Here is a 26039-nt window from a genome sequence, read left to right as displayed (position 1 = left end):
GTAGCATATGTCATAACTTCACTGCTCTTTATTGCTCAGTTGTATTCTGTTGTATGGATATGTAAGATTTTGTTTATCCATTCACCATAGATAGACATGTGTTTATTTCCACTCTTGCTCTTATGAATAATGCTGCTATGAACATTCCTGTGCAAGTCTTTGTGTGGACATATGCTTAATAGCTTCTTAATTGGTCCTTTAGCCTCCTTCAGGGATCCTGCTTCTGTTCTTGTCCCCCTCCAATCTGTTCTCTACACTGTAGCCAGAGTGATTTTCCTAAAGTGTAAATCTGATCGTGCCATTCCCCTGCTTAAAATCCTTCAGTAGTGCTCAGGTACCCTCAGGATCAAGTTCAGACTGTTTCAATTGAAGAGTTCACTAAGAATCTTCAAAATTTGGAATCTCTACCTTCCCTCCCCACCTTCTCTTTCACTATGCCCCCCCTCCACTTTCTTGCTTCAGCCATTTATTCATGTTGTTTCATTCATTCATTTAACATTCTTTCACTGAATTAACTAGGCTTAGTGAGGCTCTGGGAGTATAGCCATAGGACAGCCAAATCCTTGCTTTCACGGAGCTTTCTTTCTAGTGAAAGGCAGATGGTAAACAAGCAAGTCTCAGATAGTGGTTAAGTGCTGTAAAGAAAATAAAAAAGGATGATGCCATAGTAACTGTGGGAATGATGACTCTCAAATCCGCAAACCTGGGTGTTCCTCAGAGCCTCTGCTCTGTTGCCAGCCGCCTACTTGATATCTCCACTTGGATGTCTAACGGTGGCAAATTCTGGTTCTCATCTGTACTTTAATGTGATTTTTCTTGCCCAGGAGCACTTTTATCCTACTGCATCTCTTCCTAACTTTTACTCCTCCTTACCTTGTAAATCTTCCCTAATCTTCTGTTCCAGCCCTGCCTTCAAAGCCTGGCTACATGTGCTGCCCATTGTGGTTTCTGTATACTTGCATTACATGCTGACTCACTCAGGTAGCACTCTTCATGTTGTATTTAAATGCCTGATGGTTGTTTATTCTGTTACGCTTTAAGCACTTGATAATTTTGAATACTCAGAGTCTAGCCTAGTTTCTGGCACATAGTTGATGCATCATGAAATCTGTTGAAAGAGCAATTGTATGTGGTTAGCTTTGAACAGGAGGGAGGGAGGGGAAGGGGAAGGAACACTTTCATTTGGGACTAGAGGGAAGGAAGGAGCTAAGGCCCATTAATGCATAAATAAGTGTGTAGGATTAGGGGAGGAAAGTTGAAGTTTAGATAGCATACATTTCCCCAGAGATTACAATTTTGTGCATAGTATAAAATGAAGAGTGTAGTTATTTATAATGAACAATTAGCAGTGCATTAGAAAAAATAAAGGAGTAGTGCTGTGGGGTGCATCTTGAAATCTTAAAATTATTCTGCCTTCTGGTTTTATGGCTGTTAGATTTAGCCTAATTTCTTTAGGCCATTCGTCATGTGTATGGATATGGATGACTAAATTACTTGGATGTTATTGCACTGGTTTTTGATCTTGCTCTTTTATAATTGATTTTATTTTGATGTTGCTTTTCCAGCTTTCGGAAAATGTGATTGATCGAATGAAGGAATCCTCTCCATCTGGTTCGAAGTCTCAGCGGTATTCTGGTGCTTATGGTGCCTCAGGTATTGCTGAATTTTAATTTTAGGGTTTTTAGGAGATAAATTATAAGTGGAAAAAGTTGACTCAATAGTCAAGTTCTCTAGCATTCTGTCTTTCGTTATTTGGATGTTTAGCTTTTTATAAGGAATAGTAGAAATCAGTATCGGGGTTTCTTTTAAAATGTTTTGTACTAAGAATGAAACTACTTTCAAACAGTCTGAAAATTTTGTTTTCTCTTCCCACTCTTGAATCCTCTACTAGGCTTTGGAAAGTTACTGCATATCTTTTTGTATAAAATGGATTGCTTATAGGATATCAGAGATTTAGGAATAAATATTTATTAAAAAAATTGAACTTAGAAAATATTGATTTGCTATTTTCAAATTGTGAAGTATTCCAAATGATTTTATTTTCTAATAAATTTCTTCTAAGTTTATAAAAGGTTTAGTTTGTCACAGTCTTAGTTATTGATGGAAATATGGTGGTAAATGAAATCCATAGAGAATTATTAAGCCTAATTTTATCGGTAGGTCCTGCTGGATAAGAGACTTAATGCTGTTTCTTCTCCCTTTTTTCTCTCCTGCCACACTCATCTGTTTATCCAATATTTTACTAAGCACCAGCTATGTGTCCAGCACTGTTCTTGATACTGCCCAGTTGATGGGTAGATGCGCTATTTATTGTGAAATGGCAACAAGAAAATAATTGGGATGATTAATTTTGGACTAAGTGAGATTTTCCTCTACTTATCAGAAAGGAGGAAATCTGGCTGTTGACTGTGAAATTGAGAAAGACGAGATCCTGCCCAAATGCCATTCACTTGGGCCAATTGTGACCCCCCCCGCCCCGCCCCTTACTAATCATTAAGTCAGTAAACATGAATTGAGCTTCTGATACGTTTAGAGGAGAGGGTACCAAGATGAATAAGAATTAGTTCTTGCCCTTTTGAAGCTTCTTGTTTAGTAGGAGAGTTGAGGATTCACAGTTAATTAACTCTAGATAGAAAGTGAGCATGCCTTCCTTGTTGGAAACCCTTGTTTTGGCTTCTGGACCACACTCTTGGTTTTCCTTTCACCCTACTTGCAACCCTCAGTCCAGGGTTCTTTGTTGATTTCTACTAAGTAATCTTGTCCCAAGGTACGGTTTTGAAATCATTATCTAGATGCCTGTGACTCCCAAAATTATATCTCTAGCCCTGACCTTTCCCTGAAATTCCAGACATTATAATAGACAACTGCCTACTTGAAATCTCCCCTTACAGATTCCTCAACTTGACATATCCCAAATCAACCTTTATTTTCACCCCCAGACTTGCTTTTCTTCTCTGTCTTTCCCACTAAATGGCACAGGTAGTCAGGTCCCCAATTGGGGATTCATCCTTGTTTTCTTTTTTCCTTACTCCTTACATCAGACTGTTAGCTAGTCTTATCAATTCCATCTCTAAAACATGTCTAAATATGTTCCTTTTGCATCCATCTCCTCTGCTGTATCTCCAGTCCAGATAGATAACCATCATCTTCTGCAGAAGTCTCTTAACTGGCCGCCTGTTTCACTCTTCCCCCCTATGCTGTGCACACAGAAGTCCTCACAATCTTTTGAAGAAAAGCAAATCAGGTCAAGTCATGTCCCAGTGGTGGCTCTCCATGGTACACAGAATATAGTCTGAGCTGCTTCCCTGGGCTTCCATCATATATCATGACTGGTCCCTGTCTGCCTTCCAACATCATCACATTATTCATCATCTCCTATCACCCTTCCTCTACTTATTCACTGTGACTGCTGTCTTCACTAGAAGAGAAGCTCCAGGGACCTTGTTCCTCATCTGTTTGTTCACAGCTGAATTCTTAGCTCCTAGGATAGTGTAACCTGCTTCTTAGTAAGTGCTTATTATCGTTTGTTGAATTAATTGAAGGGCATTATCTATTTTAAAAGTAGCTACTTTTGTTCGTTCTGGAGAGTTCTATACATTTAATTCAGGTGACATATATTGAATGTTTCTATTATGTAAATAAGTAAGCCAGGTTTTTTCTTTTTTTTTTTTTTTCTTTTGAGATGGAGTCTCGCTGTCTCCCAGGCTGGAGTGCAGTGGCGTGATCTTGGCTCACTGCAAGCTCCGCTTCCTGGGTTCACGCCATTCTCCTGCCTCAGCCTCCCGAGTAGCTGGGACTACAGGCTCCCACCACCACGCCCAGCTAATTTTTTATATTTTTAGTAGAGACGGAGTTTCACCATGTTAGCCAGGATGGTCTCGATCTCCTGACCTCGTGATCCACCTGCCTTGGCTTCCCAAAGTGCTGGGATTACAGGCGTGAGCCACCGTGCCTGGCCAAGCCAGGTGTTTTGAAAAGATGCAAAAATAGGAAAAAGTTCTTTTTTTGACAGATAAACTACATATATAACAAGACTATAAGGGAGGTAGAAACATAGTATAAAAGAAACCTAGGAGATACTGAAATTAAGTTTATCAGATATTTTGGCTTAAGAAGATGCCTTGTTGTGCAGAAACAAATGGCTGTCCAGTTTATTAAAATGCCCAACAACTGCACTTCTGGTGACTCAGGCGTTGCATATAAATACCATTGCATACACTGAGCACATCTAGCTGACGATAAATATACCTTTGCTTCCTCCTCTTCCTCAAAATGGTGAATCTGTTCATATCTACGTGTATGAACTTAAAATACAGAAAATGTTAAGGAAGCAAATGGTTTGTAACTTTGTAAGTACTTATGATGTGGTGTATCTTTTTGCTTATGAATATTCTGTGCTATAACCATTGTTTCTGTAGTTTAATTAAAACATTTTCTTGGTGTTAAAAAAAGAATGATGATATATGGATACATTTAAAATTGGAATTTGTTCTAAAGTATGATTTGTTGTAGGTAGATTTTTTTTCCTACCTCCTGTGTTACAGAGTTAGCATGATGATCATGATGATTCAATATACTGAAGTAATGATAGATGACACTTGAAATTTATTACATTGTAGGTACTCTGCTAAATCCTGTGTACGTCTTGTCTCATTTCATCCTTTTAACCCTATGAAGAAGGACCTGTGATAACCCATTTTATGTAGAAAGAAACTGAGACTTGAAGTGATTAATTATTTTGCCCAAAGTCACACAGCTGGTGAACAATGGAGATGAGAATTACATTCAAGTTTGTCTGACTCCAGAGCAAATGCTGTTAACCACTTTGTCTTATTTTAATTTGAATGACATCTTGCTTTAGAAGGGTCGTGACAGAAACTAGTTGGAATGAAGGAGCTGCTTTTTAGTGATGTTCTGCTTGAACTAAGGAAAGAACCTGTTGTTTATAAGTAATTGTTGGTTGTTCTAGCTTTTTCCCATATTGGCTCTCAAATAGTGAGTGGAGGGAGAGAAAATGTTTTCTTTCTTGGGTTGTTTTGGTATTTCGAGAGAGTGGGGATGGGTCGGGAAGTTTTCTGTGAGTGCCTGTGGTGTGTCTGGCCCGAAGAGCATGCCACTGATGTGAAGAGCTCTGGCTTTGCTGAGGGACCCGTCCCTTCTCACTCCCCATTTGAAATGACTGATGAACTCTTTGGTCCATGACCAGCTGTGACCAGCCTGGGCACTGAAAGCTCTTAGAATGCCATCTTGTGGGCTGGGCTTGGTGGCTTATGCCTGTAATCCCATCACTTTGAGAGGCCGAGGTGGGCGGATCACCTGAGGTCAGGAGTTTGAGACCAGCCTGCCTAACATGGTGAATCCCTGTCTCTACTAAAAATACAAAAAATAGCTGGGCGTGGTGGCACATGCCTGTAATCCCAGCTACTTGGGATACTGAGGCATGAGAATCGATTGAACCTGGGACGCGGAGGTTGCAGTAAGCTGAGATTGCGCCACTGCACTTCAGCCTGGGCAACAGAGTGAGACTCCATCTCAAAAAGAAAAAAAGTATGCCCTCTTGTGTTTTAGTGGTCAGGCTAGAACTACACTTTCCAGATGGTAGCCACTAGTCACATGTGACTCTTAAAAGTTAAGTGAAAATTAAGTCAATGATCAAATGAAAACTTCGGCTCCGAAGTTGCACTCATCACATTTTATGCTCAGTAACCGCATGTGGCTTGTGACTACCATATTGGACAGTGTAGATATAGGGCATTTCTATTATTGCAGACAGTTCTATTGCATAGCTCTGATCTAGAATACACCAGTGCTTTTTATTTTCGATCTGCACCATGGTGTGAAAAAGACTCAACAAGGCTCATAGGACAGGTTCTTTGAGTACATGATTCATCTCACCCTTTCCAACCTAACCCAAGAAAAGAACTAAAATTTGGCATGCTATTTTGAAATGATCTTGCTTTAGGTTAAGAATGCAATTCAACTATGTGTAAATTAACAAAGAGTTATTCTTCTTAGAATTAAAAAAATAGGCTTATAAAAGCAGGAAGCTTGAAAATTTATGTTCTGTTCTGAGTTTGTCTCATTTAGGGGTTTTAGTTAGTACTCAATAATAGATTTCTTATGATTTAAAATTTAGATGTGTTATGAAATAATTTTTCAAGCCTACAAAAATGTATTGATAAAAATGTCACTCGCCTTTTTTACATTTTTCAGTGTGAAGTAAATTATATATTAAATGTGAGTTGAATTTTAAGTATTTATTAAAAAGCCTTCTTTCTCACAGGACTCTTAGTCATACCAGCCATAGGCTATTCGTATGTGTGAACATAGGGCAGTGTATTTGATGAACTGAGAGCCCTAGGATTTCTGTATATAGGAACTCAATTTTGTCATAAAAATAGTTTTGAGAATACATTTTATACTATAAGAAAGTGGGTTCCTCTGAAGACTTTACTGAAACTTTTTTTTCATAAAAAATATAATTTTTTTGCTAAACCTTGAACCAGATCAATGGCTCGTTGCAGTAAGTATTTGCATGTAAAGCTGTTTGGGCAAAATAATATACTGTGTGACACACAGCAGATTGTAATGCCACTTTAATAAATGAATGTGCTCTCAATAACTTAACTGTGTCCTTGCTGCCTCAAATTTTTTGCTGCGTTATCTCAACTATATTGGTTTGCTTTTACACCAGATAATTTTTTTCTTAGGCTGACATAAGGAGATGTCATTGCATATAGTTATAAACTTATCTTTTCATTAACATCTTGCATCTTTTGATTTTAAAAAATCAATTTTGGGTATTGATTGTTTCCTTTCAACCTGATCTTTTAGTTTTTCTGGCTTATAATGAGGTCAGACCTCTCATGGTTGACCCTACCTACCGCTGAAGAAACTGTCCCCAAATCAATATGAAGAAACAGACAGGAAATGATATTAGGAGACATTTTGTTGTTTTCGTAAGCTACTGGCAACCAGATAAAAATGATGAATCTGGAAAAAAACAAGACAAATGACCTAACTTTTATTATCATCCTCACTGTAGAAGTTTCTCTGTAAATTTCTTGTCATTGTGAAAAATGAGAAAGATTTGCCAGTTTTTGTTAAGTATATCACTGAGATCACTAAGTATTTGGCAGCCTTAACAAATTGCAGGAAACCAATTTGAGCAGGAAATAGCACAGCCTAAACTAAACAGCCAATTTTGGGAAACGGATTCATGTGTAAGTTCTGTGTATTTTTCTCCCAGAATCTGGCCCTCCTAGTTATTTTTAAACAGCTCTTTAAGGCTCATTTAGACATAACACTATAGGGAGAGTTCAGAGAAAATAAGCTTATTCCTTTGACTCGAGTTACAAGAACTGAACATCTAGGTTTCCAACTTTTAATGTGTGAAACTTTGTGGATACCAGTGTCTCAACTCTGTACTTTTTTTGTGGACTGTAATGGATGATTTGCCTGACTGTTTGTAATAGTAAGAAACCTAATTGCTATTGAATTAAAGGCATTAAATCTAATTCTCTAAGTCAGCATATTCTGCTCTGAAAAAGAAATCTGCCAACAGTCTAGGGTTGAAGAACTCATGGTTAGTTCCATCAGTCAACAAGTGTTAGCATGGCCGCCATCTTTGACCTTCAAGGAATTACTAGTTTGGTCAAAGCATATTTAATGTTACAGTGTAGTGAATGAGTACTAGTTTAGTCGCCTCCTCTGTTAATATTTTTGAGAAGGTGAATGAACATGTGAGTGAGATAGAATGTATAAGAGGTATGGAAAGTGCTTTAGGAATTTAGAGAAAGAGCATCAGGAGCTTTGGCAGGCAGGCCTGGCATCAAGGGAAGTGAACTTGAGCCAAACTTGAGGCTAAGGGGGATGGGAGGGGGTTAGAGTAGAAGGTAATCCTGGTAGAGTTAGCACACAGACCAGATTAATTCAGATAAAGGTTTCTTGTAGGGTCTCATGGGTGGGTAGGTTGAAGTCAACGAGTTTAATTCTATCCTATAGGGCCTGGGCAGCTACGGAGCTGTTCCATCTCATTTTAGGATGCAAGTCTGGAAAGTTACGTTAGTTGCACCTTCAGATATACCCAGATATTAGTAACATTTTTATTCTTAAAAATATAGTGCTGGTTTTCTTACTGATATTTTTATATCCAGTAAACAAATCCGAGTGGTAAGAATATGTATTTTCCGCCATAGTACTAAATAAAGCCATTTTCATCTTCAGTTAAGTAAAGAAGCAGCCCCATAAGCATTTTTGTTTGTCCGTAATTGGCCCTGTTGCAAAAAGAAAGAAAGAAAGAAAGTTGCCCTCAAATGCGTGAGACAGCGTGGCAGTCTAGGGTGTAACAGATGAGTTCTGAACAGGGAAGGTGAGTGAAGCAAGTGGATCCTTGGAAGGATAAGGTAAAGAAAGGATGTTAGTTGGAAACTAGCGATCAGGAAGGTCAGCCGCTGCCTGGTCTAGGTAGAGTGGCAGGGCAGAGGAGGGCTTGGCTGGACATGGTAACTATGGCTCCATGGATGGGTAGTGACAGTCCTTGACTCACGCTTCAGTCCTTTTCTCCCCGGGCCTAGGGCACCTTTTCTCTGTGCTACTTGATTCATCTCTATGTTGGATTTATTTTTGAGAATCCAGAAAACCTTTAGGCTGACTTTATTTTAAAATTGAGAGGAGGGCATAGAAAACTTCCTTTCTTGTCATTAGCAATGTGTTTTGTATTCCGTGGTATTTTAGAATGGTCAAAAGGGAGTCACACAAAGAAAATGCTGCAGTGGGAGAGGGAACGAACTAGAGATAAAGCTTGGTAGGTTCTGAAACATCAGTGAGTTACACCTTCTGATCATTTTCTGTGACTAGGAACTTCCGCCCATTGATTTCGTAGTTAACGGATTAACCACTGGCTTCAGCTGCTTTATATTATGTCTTCAGAGGTCCCTGCCCTTGTGACTGCAGCAGCATAATTTACTTTGCATTGGTGCTTCTAGGTGGTATGAAATCAAGTGGGCTGGACAGTCCCTACTTGCCCCTAAGTTACTAGAAAGAAGCAACTGTTTTCTTAGGTACGTTGTATAATGTAGATTAGAAATATAGTAATGTTGTGGAGTCACAGTACTCAGGAGCTGGAAGTTAACTCAGGAGTTACGACCTAGTAATTTCAACAACAGCAGAGAAAAAAGATGCTGTTTTAAAGAAGCTCCCCGTTTTTGCTGCTGTAGATTCTGGACACTAACTTCAAATGGAATTGTGGGATAGTGGATTGTATTTTCTCACAGAACAAGTGTTTTTATTTGTCATAACCAAGCAAATCATGGGTGTCACCAAAACTATATTAAGAAAACTAGATAAAACAGTGATATGAATTTTGTAATCATGTTTCAAGATTTGTAAAATAAAATACGGTATTGGTTATTCAAGCAAAACTAATAGAATATAAAGCATAGGACATGTACTTAGCAATACTATTTTTGATTTAAATTTCATACATTTGTTGTAAACAATATTAACAACATTTTTGCCTTTCTTGGAATTTGACAGATTTGAGAGCATCATCTGGATGGCCCAAATCTCTTATAATAAGTTGCCCAAGGGAGTTTCAAATGTACATTTTCCTACTGCAAGCAGAGAGGTTCAAAATCAATCCATTGACTTTCCAGCTGTCAGCCAAATAGCAGGTTATTGTTGTTGATGATCTTGTTTTTCCTTGTTAAAAAAAAAATTTTTTTTAAAGTAAGGTCTGACCCAGCATTTCATTTCTTTCCTTTACCCTCTCCTGCCTCCCTGGTTTACTCAGAGTCACTCCTATAGTGTTCTGTATTAGGCCAAATCAGTGCTACCAGGGAACAGTAAGTGCTTTCAAGTCCCCCTTTTAAACCTTCTCTGCCCCCAGGGCTACTTGACACTTTGTTGACAGCTGTCACTATACTTGAGTATTCCTTGAAAAGCCTCAGGAACCCGTGTGGATCATTATAGAAGGATCTCCAGACTTTATCACCGAATTGCTATGGCATGCTTATGACAATATTCTGGTTCTGTATGCCCTGCCTCCCCTGAATGAGTGGTTAATTGAAATATGGGTTTTAATTAGCCAGCATCAAATGATTGGAGCTTGAAATTACTTTCAGTTACAGGGTAGTCATGATAACTCACGTTACTATAAAGATACAAGGTGTTTGAAACATCTGACAGATTGCATGGTGGGCAAGTACACGGCTGCCAGCAACCAACCCCTGTGTACTCACTGTGTTGGCAGGACTTCTTTCCTCTGTCAGCTGAGTGAGTGCGGCTGCTTTCCTCCTCACTTCATGCACGTGCACCTTGCTCTTTTCTCATAGGGCTTTTTTTTTTTTTTTTTTTTTTTTGCTTGTCCACACCCATCATTGCTATAGTCCTGCAAGGGTCACTCGCAGACCTTGTCTGTATTTGATGAGTAGCAGTAGAGCCTTGCTCTGCATTTCCCAATTTATTATGTTACGTTTTGCAGTTTCTCCCATCCCTGGCGTCATTGCCCTAGTCTGGCCACCATCATCTTTTTCTTGCATTACCCTGACAGTCTCTTGCTTGGGGTCCCTGCCTTTAGTCTTGCATTCCCCGGTCTAGTCTCACTGCAGCCCTAGTTTCTTTCCAAAGCGTGAAACTAATCATGCCATTCCTCTGTGAGAAACTTGAGCCCTCCACCCCACCCTGGCCTTCCTCTTAGGATGCAGCCCAAATCTCTTACATAGCCGGCAAGGTCCTGTACGGTCCATCTCCTGCTCTAGTCTTCTCTGGGAATCTCATGGGATTGAACCCATATACTGCTTTTGTAAAGGACCTTGCTGGCAGACAGACGTTTGTCTGTCGTGTTGAACTTCTTTGTCTAGTCATATTGAAGTTCTTGTATATCCTCAAACTTATCCTTTTGAGTTTTTTTATTTTTGAGTTGGAGTTTTGCTGTTGTTGCCCAGGCTGAAGTGCAATGCCTCAATCTTGGCTCACTGCAACCTCCACCTCCTGGTTTCGAGTGATTCTCCTGCCTCAGCCTCCTTAGTAGCTGGGATTATAGGCTCCCGCCACCATGCCCGGCTAATTTTTTGTATTTTTAGTAGACATGGGGTTTCACCATGTTGGCCAGGCTGGTCTTGAACTCCTGATGTCAGGTGATCCACCCATCGTGGCCTCCCAAAGTGCTGCGATTACAGGCCTGAGCCACCGCACCCGGCCTCCTTTTGGGTTTTTGACCTTGTTGTTCCTTCTGTGTGAACACTGTTCCAACTTCTAGCCCTGCCCCACCCCTGTCTCACCTCTTACCTGCCTTTTGTCTGGCAAACTCCTGCTCATTGTTCAGATCCCTGCCTAGAAACCACTTACCCCAGGAAACTTTTCATGACACCCAGTCCTGGTAAGATGCCCCACCTGTGTGGGCCTGTGGCACCCTGTGCACGTCTCTCGTAGCACACGTCACATGGTGCTGCCATTGCCCGTTACACATCCCTCTCCTCCAGATCCCACAGCTTCTATTTTCTCATTGGTCCTCCCAGGACCTCCTCTTCTGGCACTTCCTTCAGCACTCCCGCTTGCTTTGGTGCTGAGCTCTCTTTGCCGAGGTGAGAAGCCGTTATAGAACTGTGTGTGTTTGCTGCAGGTAAACATCGACCTGTTGAGGCCAGATAATTAGGCAAAGCAGGAAAAGAAGTCTTAGAGGGTCGAGGAGATTTCCTTCAAGAGCCATTTCCTCATCTTCTCAGTGTGGACTTTCCAAGTTGATACCATTTTGAAGAATTTCCTTTTCTTGTGTTACTAATTCTCTTTAGTACTGATCCTTGTAATAGTATGTACTTCATTGTGTTGTAATTACATGTTTACTTGTCTGTTTTTCCCATTTGATTATGAGCCTTTGAAAGAAGTCAATGTTCGCTTCCCATGTTCTGTACGCTCAGCCACAGTGACCGTATTATAAAGTTAGGTGCCTCATAAATGTTTGTGGAATGCGTGAGCTAAAGCAAATCAGATAATGAAGCCTGATATGTACAAGTGCCTGTGTCCACTAAGAGGCAAGCAGGAAAAGGGGTCTTTCTCTTAGGTTGGTTCCACTGGGCATGGGTGTGAGTGTCTTCACCAGGCTCCTGATGGTGCTTATACAATGCCAGTTTCAGGTCTCAATTGTAGCAGACCCAAGGAAGCCCTTTTGGAAGAGGCACTTTCTTGAGTACCATCTGGGGAAAAGTATGAGTCTGTGGAGGAGTGGCTAGGGAGCGGGGCTCTGGATTTGGAAACATTGATGTGGAGGTTCATGTCTTCCTCCTAGTTACTAATTTAGTTTAGAAAGGAAATCATCTGTATAGACTTGACAAGTTTTGGTGAGTGCTGAAGTGAGTTGGGATTTTCCCTTCTCGGACCCTCCCACCCTCAGTTCCTGCTACCCTCCTCATTTTGCTCCTCCATTGGGTCGAAGTTAATCTGACATTAGTACCTTTGCCCCCTGGAATTTTAGGTTAGGAGTTTTAGGTGAGGTTTGGTTAGGGTGTCTAGAGGTAGGTCCCTAACTTGGAAAACAAGTTACCCCTGGCTCCCTTTTCTGGTAGAACCCCCTGCTCTCTTCCTGTTGTCAAAACTCTGGGACACTTGAGAGTCGAGCTTTTCTTCACTGTATCTTCTCATGTGTGGCTTTTCTCGTGTCTGATCTCAGCTTCTCACTTGAGGATCATAACTTATTTTCTTCTTGAAAGAGTGGTCTTTCTGCCATCATTCATTTCCTCAAGCCTCTGAGGCCCGCTCTTTGAAGTCTGGGGACTTTGGTGTCTGGAAGCCCAGGAAGGTTGTGGTTTGGTTTGGCTTCTGGGTAGGGGTTGGAAGGAAGGCCCAATGCTTGGGCCAGTCTTCCCAGTGTGGGGACGACTGGGAGACCAGGGAGCTAGCTCAGGGAGCTCCCTGTGTGCTGAAACACACAGAAGCATCTGAGGAGCCCTAACTAATAAAGAGCCAAGAAAACCTCTGGGATTTGCTTTAGCTCATATGGGCTTTTACCCAGTGCTTCCTTTTCACCTCATCACCGTGTGCTACAGTCACAGGGAATGCGTATAATGATGTCAGATTGGCTTCATTTGATAGTTACACTAAATTCTTCAGATGCAATTTGTTTTTTTGTTGACATGGTGGTCATATCATGACTTTAAACAATAAGATAAAATGTTGATTGCTGTGTGTCAGTTTTGAGAATGGACCTGAGGAATGAAATGAAAATCAGTTATTAAAATCAGGATAAATTTGATTTAAATCAAAAATATTAAAGCAGTATTTAAAGTCAACAGCTCCCCCAAAAACATTGTTTTGTTATGCAACCAGCTAGGTTATGGATTCTGAATATCATTCTTATAATTTTTTAAACAAATTATTTTAACAAAATACCTCTAGCAGCCCTCAATTCATTTCCCTTCTTGAAACTTGTACTTTTCGGTGCAATGGCTCAGGCCTGTAATCCCAGCACTTTGGGAGGCTGAGGCAGGAGGATCCCTTGAGCCCAGGAGGTCGAGCTTGGAAGTGTACTATGTTTGCATCCCTACACTCCAGCCTGGGTGACAGAGTGACACCCCATCTCAAAAAAAAAAAAAAAAAAAGAAAGAAACTTGTGCTTTTAGCAAGAAGAGATGGCTTTAATTGTGCATGCATACTTACAGTGAAAAAATAAGGCCAATCACCTGTTTTCTTTTTCCTTGGTAGGAAAAATGAGGCCAGCTAAGCAGCTTTTATTTAATTTTGTGGGACAGCAAAGATATTCATTGAGCACAATATGTTTCTTTAATTTTTCTTAATAACATGTTGTCTTCTCTGGGAATCTCATGGGATTGAGCCCATACACTGCTTTTGTGACATCTTTTAAAAACTTTTCTAAAAATGTTGCTTTAATATTCCATCTCAGAAACTTTTGAGAGTGGGTATTATAAGATTATGGGAAGTTATAATCCTGTTTTCATGATTCTTTGACCTTTGACTTTTTTTTAATAAAAAATCTTTAATGAAAATTAAATATATATGTATGTGTATAATGAAAAAGTATTTTTGCTCAAGCTTGATAAACATACAAATAATAAATTATTTCCTCTAATTATTTTTCCCTGTCCTATTAAACATACCTCTACTGACATAGCCACTATTTCATAACCCATGTTCATCTTTTTTGCAAAAATGACATTTGCAAAAGTGATGACATAAAACTTGTTAAAAACGGTGATTTTTAAAATTGTTCATGATTGATTATAGGACTTTGAGCTGAAACCTTTTTTTCTTTTTTTGAGACGAGGTCTTACTGTATCACCCTAGCTGGAGTGCTATGGTACGGTATTGGCTCACTGTGGCCTTGAACTCCTGGGCTCAAGGGGATTCTCCTGTCTCAGCCTCCTGAGTAGCTGGGACTACAGGCAGGTACCCCCACACTGCCAATTTTTATTTTTTTTGTAGAGACAGGATCTTGCTATGTTGCCCAGGCTGGTCTCAAACTCCTGGCTTCATTCCATCCTTCTGTCTCAGCTTCACAAAGTGCTGGGATTATGGGCATGAGCCATTGAGCCTGGCCTGAACTGAAACTTTTTAAGGCTATATTTTGATTGAGAACTACCTTTTTCTCTCCATCCAAGTAAAATTCTTTTAGTTGAACAAACACCTCCCTATTCCCAGCCCTGCAGCATCATCTGTGATGTGCCTCAATAGGTGTGACTTGAACAAGCCGAACCAGACCCAATTGCAAAGGCCAACTGAAATCACCATCTGTGCTTTACTGGCAGTGATGTAATGTGATTGCGTGCTTTCAGAAATAGGGCTACAGAGGAAATGAACCTCAGTTCTTCAAATGGGAAATGGAAAGGTGGTAGTTAAATCACCACTGAATAGAGGAGAGAGAGAGAGAGCTCATGTGGTGTATGTTTAGTGCTCAGAGGGCTTTTGCCATTTGATAGTTGTGTGATCATGGGCAAGTTGTCTCATTTTTCTTCAGAATAAAATGGGGAGACTAATGCCAATTTCACATGGTTGTCATGGAGACTAAATGAGAAAATATACAGGTGCTGAGTAAAATATAGCAGGTGATCAATAAGTATCCTTTTCTTTTTTTCTTCTTTAACACAGAAGCATCCAGGGCCATAACTTCACTGTCACCTTTTACTTGTTCCACATTGACTCTTGCCAACTGAACTACTTTCTGTCTACCCTCTTTGGCTTTCATTTGGTTTTCTGTGCCCTTGTTCCAACAAACATTTATTTATTTATTACTGGCTATGTGCCAGACACTGTACTAAATGCCAGAGTTTCAAAGATGAATAGGTCAGAGATGTAATGGAGATACACAGGTAGCATAGAGGGTTGACTGCCGAATAACTCTGCATAGGGTGGTCAGGGCAGACTTCAGGAAAGGGGTGGTGATGTTTGAGCTGAATATTGAAGGAGGAATAATAGGAGTTTACCAATCAGACATGATGGAATTGGTGGTGGGGGCAAGGAGGAGAAAGGGCATTTCTTGGGAGAAGGGTGATGTGCGATGATGGGTGCATTGGTTATAGTCATAAAGGGCTTGGTGATTTCTGTGAATTATAACTAGTTATATTTATTTGAAATGCACGTACTTGGTGGGAGATGAGGTTACAAGGAGTAAATACGAATAGACTGACAAAGCTAAGGAGTGGGGATTTGCTTCTATAGTAAATGGCTCTAACCCTACATCTTTTTTTTTTTTTTTTTTGAGGCATAGTCTTGCTCTGTTACCTAGGCCGAATGCAGTGGTGTGATCGTAGATCACTGCAGCCTTGACCTCCTGGGTGCAAACAATCCTCCCTCCTCAGTTTCCTGAGTAGTTTGGGTTACAAGTGTGTGCCACCACCACATTTGGCAGACTTTTTTCTTTTTTGTAGAGGCGAGGTCTCACTCTGTTGCTCAGGCTGGTCTCTAACTCTTGGGCTGAAGTGATTCTTCTGCTCAGCCTCCCAAAGCACAGGCGTGATTACAGGTGTGAGCCATTGCCCTGGCTCTATCCTTACATCTTTATACTATTTTTAATTAGTGTATATGTGTGAATATGGCGGGGGAAGAGTGAGGGAGAGATATCACCTCCAAAGTCGCCTCAACAGAACTTTTCTTGATCCTATTTGCCTTCCTCTAAACTCACATGACATTTTATCTATATTTTTCTCTTGGCAGTCAGTATTTTATGTATACACACACATATAATTATATATAATTAACTATAATATAATTAAATATATAACACAATTATGTTATAATTAATTATAATTTGATATATAACACAATTATATTAGAATTAATTATAATAAATAAATAACAATTATAAACAATTATAATTAAATACATAACAGAATTATGTTATAATTAATTATAATAAATATATAACAATTATAATTAATTATATAACATAATTATATTATAATTAATTAAAAATACATAACAATTATAAATAATTATGATTACTATGTAACTATATTATAATTATATAACATAATTATAATTATAATCAAATATATAATACAACTAATTATAAATATATAACAATTATATATAATATATTCAACTATTTAATTATTCTAACTAATTAAATAGATAATATAATTATAATTAATTATATGTAAGTATATTATCAACATATAACTATATGCAAAATTATATGTGTATATTTTATATACATATCATTATATAGTAAGAATACATAATTTTTGTTTTTTTAAAGAGATGAGGTCTCACTGTTTTTCCCAGGCTGAACTCAAACTCCTGGGTTCAAGTGATACTCCCACCTCAGCCTTCTAAGTAGCTGGGATTAAAGGTGAGTGCCACCATGCCAGGCCCCTCTACATTTTAAAAACAGTTACTTATTTATAACTGTGTTAGCACCTTTACTGTACATTAAGCTCCTTGTGGGCAGAAGGCATACCTGAGAGCCCCTGGTTCCTTTGTGACCCATATGGCATCTGTCTGACCTGTAGAAGGTGCTCAAGAAACACTTGACAACGGAATGAATGAATGGACGGGCCTGTGATCATCCCCAGCTTCTTCAGAATACTTTCCACTTCAAAAACATGTTTGATGATCCACTTCAAAAACATGTTTGATGAAAGCAGTCAGTCACAAAAGACCACATACTGAATGATCCCATTTATAGGAAATGTCCAGTATAGGCAAATCTATAAAGAGCAGAAGTGGTGGTTGCCTAGGGCTGGGGTGGTGGTGGTGGTAACAAGGATAGGGAGTCACTGCTGATTGTTGCACAACTCTGAGGATATACTAAACACCATTGCATGGTACTTTAAATGGGTAAATTTTATGTTATACACATTTTGTCTCAATAAAGCTTTTGAAATACTTTTGAAATTTTGTCAAATTTTAACAAAAGTATCTTTAAATGCATTTTTTTCCTGTTTTTATGTTTACCATATATACATAGGGACTTGCATTATATAATATTTATTGTTATTTTTTGAAGTTTGGACTGGGAGCTCATAGCATGAGCTTTGGGACTTCGTTAACCATTTCAGAGATGCAAGGCAGTGTGAGAGGGAATTCTTGTGAGCCTATGCAGAATGACCTCATTCTCTCTGTCAGAGAAATACTGCACTAAGTTATTTTAGTATTAGCAGAATGTCGTTGTTGGATATATTTGGACAGTATATTTTTGTTTCAAGTCATTGAAGAAGTTTGTCTTCAGGGAGTAATATATTGCTTTATCTTAATAAAAAGGCATAGCATTGGCAGAAGTACAAGGAATGGTGCTATTTTTCTGTCACCTTCAGAATGAAGAGGTAGTATAGTTTGTTTTTTAGCTTGTTAATCTTGTACTTCTCATTAACAGGTACTTTATTTTTAAAAGTATGTTTTATATTAAAATAGCATTTGTGCACTTATGAAGCAATACTTATTAATAAAAAATGCCCTTAGATAAATTGTTTAATGCGGTTTTTTTTCTTCCACATTGTGGGGACTAGTGGTTTCTGTGTTGATGAAAGAGCAGGGAACATCTTTTCTTGTGTATTCATTCGTGCAAAATTTTGCCCTCTTGAAAAATGAACAAAGATCATAGCCAGAAGGTATTTATCATGCAGTTAACCACAAGAAATCTTGAATGAGATCATCATCAAGTAACTTAAATAAAACAGTTATTTTCTGACACTTTATCACCAGAGTCATTCTTTAGGACACTTAGCATTATTATGTATGCATTTTTCTTTTTCATATAATTGCCAACTATTTTGAAGAATGGGATGCTTCAGATTAATGTCTTGGGAGGGAGACATAATCTACTTGACCCCGATTTAAAGGAATAGTGGAAGTGGGTGGTTCTTCACCACAGATGTGATTGTTACTAGGGATTCTTCATAGACTCTGTCATAGCAAAAGTATTATATTTGGCTTCTCATGATGTATCCCGTGACTAGCAGAGTGTTGCTCAGTGGATTGGCTTGGGCTGAATCAGTAGGTCTTTCCAAGTATAAATTTGAGTGCTCACTAGACCAGAGAGAGGCAGAGGCCTGAGGATTTGGTGGGAGATTCTCTGAGTGTTGCAGATAGTCCCCATCCCTCCTGTGCATGACCCAAGAGTTTGCTCTGAGACACCTATTGAATAAATGGCTAGCCAGCACTGTGGTTAGGTGGAAGGAGCACAAATATTGATAGATATTTAAGCCCTGATGTGACTGAGCCTGGCCTTCAGCTTTGCCTCTTACTATATTTGTGATGTCCAAGAGTGACAGGGGCTAACATAGCTATAAATAAGCAACTATTAAGAAATTGTAAAAAGCAGTGACTGCCAAGAGAAAAATATAGAGAAAATGCCATGTGAATTTGGAGGAAGTTTAGAGTGATAGGAGCTACGTGCTAAAGCCACTAGTCTTTCTTGGGCAATTCCCATTATGGAAGAAAGGGATCCAGAATGCATTTTCCCAAAGAAAGAATGAGTACAGATGAAATATTGTTGTTAGAATAATTCTTCAGGCTTATCATGGGTTTTTAGGTTAACTTGGAAACCCAAATAGCATTTCACTTTTTAATGATGAATATACAAATGAGCTGTGGCACCCGTGAAGAGTTGGCATGGCTTTCCATAGCTGCAGTCAAGGTTGGCTCCTTTCTGTACAGGTTTTCCGTATGTCTTGTGAGAGGGTTTGAAATATCAACTTTGGATTCCAACATCTGAGTTCAGTTATTGTCTCTATGCAGTTTGGATTACAAGCAAACATTTGTATACATACAAATGTGTGTCTGTGTATGTGTGTTTGTCACTTAAGAAAATAGCGTGTCAACCACGGATATGTTAGTATGAGCATTTTAACAGTTTGTTAGTCACTAAAGTTTTTTTTGCAGTACAGGCTAATGCCAAAGGCAAGCTTTCTCCTGCTTGCTGTTTTGCCCAGGGCTGGCATGGCTGGACAGTGACGTCAAGGGATTGTAACAATTTACTTTTATAATAGTTGATATAATTTTGGTTGGCTTTTGTTTATTTACTATTTCAAGTATGACGGTGGTGGTTTTTTGTTTTTGCTTTTCTCTGCTTCAAAGTTATCAATGATTGCATTCCTCTCCTCCACTAAACTTTATGTAGGAGGGAGGGAGGATTTAGTACCTGCACATGGAAATACTTTGATGCTGTGTCAGGTCATTTTTCAGGGAGACAGAGGCCAGAGTCTGTGAAGGTCTGTAGCTGCAGAATGGTTAGCACAGAGGCAATTGATACAATGAGGGGGGCTCAGGTTTTGGTACCAGCCAGCCCTGAGTCACCATGGGGCTCTTTATAACACTGGCATAATACTTAACTCAGGGCTAACCTAATGCCTAGAACATTGTTGAATCGATAGAGACTAAATTGGCATGGTATTGGATTGCTGACTAGAAATACTTCTATCCCAACCTTATAACCAACTGGCCATTTTACCTTGGGTATGTTTCTTTATTTCTCTGGGCCTTAGTGTTCTTATCTTTCAGATAGTGGAATGGACTGTTATCTGTAAGATTCCCTTGATAGATTCTGAGCTTTTTAGATAAGAACCATTTTCATTCGTCTTTGTTTCCTAACACTGCGATTATACTTGGACAAAACATTTTTTTGAACGAATGATTGGATTTGCAGCTATAGTTATATAGCTACATATAGTTATAATTATGAGCTTATTTGTATATGTCTGTGAACATTTATAATTGAGAATTGTCTTTTTTTGAAGTTTATCCTCAAGCAGCCTGAAATGCACTTTTATCTCTAAATATTCATTCATACATATACATATGTGTATATCCCTGGAACTAATATATAAAATTTAAAAATTAGAAAAAAAATAAAAATGATCAAGGTGCAAGAGTATACGTTTAAAAAATCTATTGCTTTAGAAGAATTTATTTATGTTGCATTATTTGGATATGATGCTTAGAATAACTTGGCTAGTAGAAAAATGCTGTTGGCAGCTTCTAGGTTTAAAAAAAACACCCCAGAGAATTAGGGAAAAAGTAGTAATTAAAAGGGTACTGTCAAGGTTGGTAGGTCTAAATTTAACAGGGCAGCTGTGTTTTGGTTTGGAGGGGTGTGTGTGTCATGCTGTCTCCCCACGCTGTTTGCTTGCCCTGTTATGAGGCAGAAACATGTTATAATGGAGATAGAGATCCTGCCTTTTGAAATGCAGCCTCAAGAAGTGGCTGCTTGAATGTTGCAGTGCCCGCTTGAATGTTGCAGTGCCCCCACTGGCTTACAAGAACCTCGTCAGTGTTTGGAGAAGTTTAAAGCTAGCAGGTGTAATTGTTGTTATGCTTTCTGGCTTGGCTGTGGTCTTTTTCTGAAGGAGCTCTTCAAGAACATTGGACAGTATTCTCTGTGCTTGAAATATTGTGTTTTATTGCATTTAAGATGCCAGTAATTTTAAGATTTTATTTTTTGAGATGGAGTCTTGCTCTGTCACCCAGCCTGGAGAGCAGTGGTTCAATCTCGGCTCACTGCAGCCTCTGCCTCCTGGGTTCAAGTGATTCTCCTGCCTCAGCCTCCTGAGTAGCTGGGATTACAGGCACGTGCCACCACGCCTGGCTAATTTTTTGTATTTTTAGCAGAGACGGGGCTTTGCTATGTCAGTCAGGCTGGTGTCAAACTCCTGACCTCAAGTGATCTACCTCCCTTGTCCTCCCAAAGTGCCGGGATTACAGTCATGAGCCACTGCGCCTGGCCTATTTTTAAGATTTTATGTTCCACTAAGAAATAACCTTGGCAGTTAAGCTGTGATAAAGTGCTTTCCTATCCATTAGAATATTCATTTTATGTTTATTGGAGTTGTTCTATCTATGTTCATAGATAAAAAAGAACATTTAAGTGAAATGAATTGGTAGCGATATTCTTGATGCTTCCATGCAGAGTCCAAGTCTTCTGAATCATTTTCTGCCTCCATGTTGTCCATGTGAGTGTTTTTTCCTATACTATCACCCTGTGTGCCATTAAGAGTGCTAGTAATGTAGCAGTTGTTAAAAAGAGTGCTCTACTGTCTATCCTGGAATTTTCTTACAAGCTGCTGACTCTCATTCTGCATTTTTTTTTTTTTAAGACACAACCTCCTCTGTTGCTCAGGCTAGGTACAGTGGCAAGATCTTGGCTCACTGCAACCTCCACCTTTCGGGTTCAAGCAATTCTTGTGCCTCAATCTCCTGAGTAGCTGGGATTACAGGCATGCAGCACCACACTAATTTTTTGTATTTTTAATAGAGACAGGGTTTCACCATGTTGGCCAGGCTGATCTCGAACTCCTGGCCTCAAGTGATCCTCCCGCCTCAGCCTCCCAAAGTGCTGGGATTACAGGCATGAGCCACCACGCCTGGCCCTTCATTCTGCATGTTTTGATGCTACTGCCTTCTTGATCTCACATAGATAATGTCATGAACTATGTTCTGACTACTGCCTGGCCCACAGTGACAGGAAGATACCGTCGGTGTCAGAGACGAATAAATGTGCACCTTAGAAGCAATGGCATGTAGCAGCAGTGCACTAGCTGTAAAAAGGACTTTGACCAAGGAGTCATTGTTCAGAGGTTCACAGTGGAAGTGTGGATTATGGAGTATTTTCTTTATTCTAAATGGTTAAACACCACAAGTAAAGAAATTGTTTCATGTTCAGACACTATTGTTCTCTAATTGTATTAATGTACAGTTACCTTTTCTCTTTCATGGAGAATCTTAATGGAGAGTTTAACCTGAAAAGAATAGCCCTGCTGTTTCTGTTTTTTTGAAACATCTTTCAAACATCAAACATACTTTGCTTCTCAAGCATTCATAGTGTGTATAAATTATGAGGAATACAAAGATGAGTAAGGCTTGTTGCCCTCAAGCATTATTGGTTGAGTTAAGTATTGGTGGTTAAATGAGAAGTGGTAATAAACATCACTAACGAGCACATTATAGTCTTTAAAGTAGGATAAAATTGTTGGGTACTGTTTACCTTGGATTTATTAAGTTTAATTAAGTCTGCCTACAATAAATTAAAAAATCACGTGTCTAAAAATATGTGTATCATCTTGAATTGGATCTGAATCAGATTTCTTTCCCTTTAGAAGCTCCATTGTGGATAATTGATTCAAAAGAATACGATCTGTAGATTATAGTATTTATGGCTGTTAATGTCCTAATTTGATCATGGTGCTGTAGTTATATAACAGATTGTCCTTGTGTTTTGAAAATTACGTTGGAATATTTAGGGGTAAAGGCATCATGTCTGCAACTTATCGTCATGTGTTTCAGAAGAAAATGTTTGTGTGTGTATGTACGTGTTATGTTTGTATGGAGAGAATGATCAAATATATCTGGTGAAATGTTAATTGGGAAGTTTGGGTGAAGGGTACATGCGGATTTTTTATGGCATTCTTACAACTTTTCTGTGGTTTGAAATGATTTTAAAATAAGAGGTTATGGAATTGAAAAGCTATTGCTAAGATATCAGATGCCTGGTACTTTTAAATCAACACATTTATTTTATGTGACTTTAGGGCAGATGTGTGCGTATTTTAAGAAAAATTCCATTCTCTTGGCGGAAACTTGCAGAATGTCTTCAACTCTGCTTCCTTTTGCTTTCACACACCCCGAAGTGCTTGCTCTTTCACTTTGTGGATTTATATATCTTGCGGTCCGCTTGGGGGGAGTATTTGCATGTATATTTCTATGTTACTGCTGTTCTCCAAACACTCTATTATTATTGTGTCTGAGAGGTTTTCAATTGTTTTGGGGGGGAGTTTCCTACACTTACCCTTTGGTAGTGATTTTCCAATTGTCTATGACTAGCTATTTTGATGACTTTATTTAGAAAGGTTATCCCTTTTGTTTATTTCTAAACTAGCTCCTATGATCCCTGCTTCCCTTCTGCCTCTTTACCCCTCCCTTTTTTGTCACCCTTCTCCTCACTTCTCTATTAGGCCCAATTCATCTTTGGAATTAGTAAAAATCCTGTCTCTTCCAGGAAGCCTATCCTGATTATCCCTATGGAACTCTGATTACTTCTTAATTTGACACTTACTACACTCAGTTTTGTATAGTTATATTTTATTGTTTTATATTGTTCTCAATGACGGATTAAAATTATTGTTGTTTTGTAGTCACTTAAAGTTATATGTACATATTATTTTACCAGCCCAGTGTCAGAGTACTAGCAGATATAAGCAGATATAAACTACTTTTTCCCTCCCCCGCTGACTTTATCCCCACAGCTCATGGCTGTCTCCACGAAGTAAGTGATTCTGTCTGAGTAGGTGTTTTTTTTTTCTTTTTTATTTAACCTAGGATCAGACCTAAGGGAGTTTTGTTGTTGTTGTTGTTGTTGTTGTTGTTTTTGAGACAGAGTTTCGCTCTTGTTGCCCAGCCTGGAGTGCAATGGCGTGATCTCAGCTCACGCAGCCTCCACCTCCCGGGTTCAAGCAATTCTCCTGCCTCTGCCTCCCGAGTAGCTTGGGATTACAGGCATGTGCCACCACACTTGGCTAATTTTGTATTTTTAGTAGAGATGGAAGTTTCTCCATGTTGGTCAGGTTGATCTCGAACTCCCGATCTCTGGTAGTCTGCCCACCTCGGCCTCCCAAAGTGCTGGGATTACAGGTGTGAGCCACTGTGCCCGGCCCTGAATAGGTATTTGTTACTGGATCCAAAACTGAAGCCACTGTCTGACTTTTGGGATTATCTGTATCTCTCCTTTCTTCCTTTTTACCTCCAATCTCTGAGGATTAAAGATTTTTTTTGTCTGCATTAGCTGAGATATTAGTTTCATAATGCAGCCAATTCATTTACTATTTTTAATTCAGAATGACAAATAAACTGGATTTTTTTCACCTGTAATTAGATCTGTGATTGTTGAAACACATAAAACATATTTGAACAAAAAACATTCCAACACAGTTTATAAATGTTGTGTTATCCTCTGTGGTAAGGATAAAGTCATGAGACTGGTTTTTGCTCAAGGATATACCACATTTGCATCTTAAATACAACTGTTAATATTCTCTTCTTGTTGATTCAGGCAGGGTAGCTTTTCCTGAGTGACAGAAATGTAGATGATTATGTGAAATAATGAGTTGATTGGTTCATATCTGGGTTGTCATTTTGGCTTTTTGGATTGTCTTATGAAAATTCTCTGAGGGCAATACTCTTCTTTGTAGAGTTGGGATTATAAAACTGTGAAATGTTCTCTTTTACCTTTGTCTTGCCTCTGAAACATTTTTTGGGTTAAATTCTTTTTAAAAAAAGAAGTCCCATTGACTATGTATGTGCTATTAACTCTAGCATCGTTCCCATGATCTAGTGTCATCTAACATTTGATTCGTCCCATTTCATACATTAGCGTATCCCAGCAGCTCGTGGAACATTTGTGAACGAGGAAACTGAGGCTATGAGAGATTAAGTGATTTACTTTAGACCATAGGTAACAATGTCTGATGTAAGTTTGGGTCTTCACTCCAAACCTGTACATTCTACTGGATTAAAGGTTCTTAACCTGCTTTGTGCCAAGTTGCACTTTGGCATTCTGGTGAAGCCTGTGGATCCGTTTTACTTTTAAATACAAAAAATACGGCTGGGCGCGGTGGCTCACGCCTGTAATCCCAGCACTTTGGGAGGCCGAGACGGGTGGATCACGAGGTCAGGAGATTGAGACCATCCTGGCTAACACGGTGAAACCCCATCTCTACTAAAAACCACAAAAAATTAGCCGGGCATGGTGGCGGGCGCCTGTAGTCCCAGCTACTCGGGAGGCTGAGGCGGGAGAATGGCGTGAACCTGGGAGGCTGGAGCTTGCAGTGACGCGAGATCGTGCCACTGCACTCCAGCCTGGGCGACAGAGCGAGACTCCGTCTCCAAAAAAAAAATATATATAGCATTACAAGAGAAACCAATTATATATAATTAAAAAAACCCAAGTTTGTAATATACACTGACTTACTAGCACATTAAATAAAATGACCTGGTGTTGGGTGTATTAACTACTATTATTTCAAAGTAACTACTATTATTTCAAAGTATTAGTGCATAATGTGCATGAATATTTGGAATGTCTGAAACTGTTGTAATGTGTTACGAAAATGTGTGATTTCTATTGGTGACAAATCACAGGTACTGTGGCTAATACTACTAGGTTTTAGGGTATCATTCATATTTGAAGGAAATGCATATTTTATTTAGAAGTTAGTGAGAATAAAGATGCATTTTTTTTTCCTATCCAAGTTTACAGATCTCTTGAATTCCCAGGTTAAGAACTACTTCATTAGATTATACCGGTCTCTCATGTTTATAAACATCTATGCCACCTGCTGGATCTGCTCTTAAAAAACAGAATAAACAATTACAAAAGCAAAAATATATGCAAACAATATAAGACCTCACTAAAAAAAGTAAGATTCAGACATGAGTATTAGTTCTTGCACTGCTATAAAGAAATACCTGAGACTGATAAAGAGGTTTAATTGGCTCATGAGTCTGCAGTCTGTATAGGCTCATGACTCTGCATGGCAGTATCTGCTGGCTTCTGGGGAGGCTTCGGGAAACTTACAATCATGGCAGGAGATGAAAGGGAA

General features: G+C 39.0%; 1 protein-coding gene across 3 annotated transcripts in view; it reads left to right on the top strand.

The window, feature by feature from the left end:
* The window catches only part of CHCHD3 (coiled-coil-helix-coiled-coil-helix domain containing 3), a 299985-nt gene that overhangs the window by 10484 nt on the left and 263462 nt on the right, over nt 1–26039 (top strand). For all 3 annotated transcript variants that reach the window (XM_054494780.2, XM_054494779.2, XM_063667850.1), the window contains exon 2: nt 1566–1653. In XM_054494780.2, coding sequence (XP_054350755.1) covers nt 1566–1653 — 88 coding nt within the window. The remainder of the gene's footprint in view (nt 1–1565; nt 1654–26039) is intronic.

The sequence above is a fragment of the Pongo pygmaeus genome, chromosome 6 (assembly GCF_028885625.2).
Source record: "Pongo pygmaeus isolate AG05252 chromosome 6, NHGRI_mPonPyg2-v2.0_pri, whole genome shotgun sequence".
Classification (NCBI taxonomy): domain Eukaryota; kingdom Metazoa; phylum Chordata; class Mammalia; order Primates; family Hominidae; genus Pongo; species Pongo pygmaeus.
The sequence above is the reverse complement of the archived record's forward strand: the minus strand, read 5'-3'. Positions and strand labels throughout refer to the sequence as shown.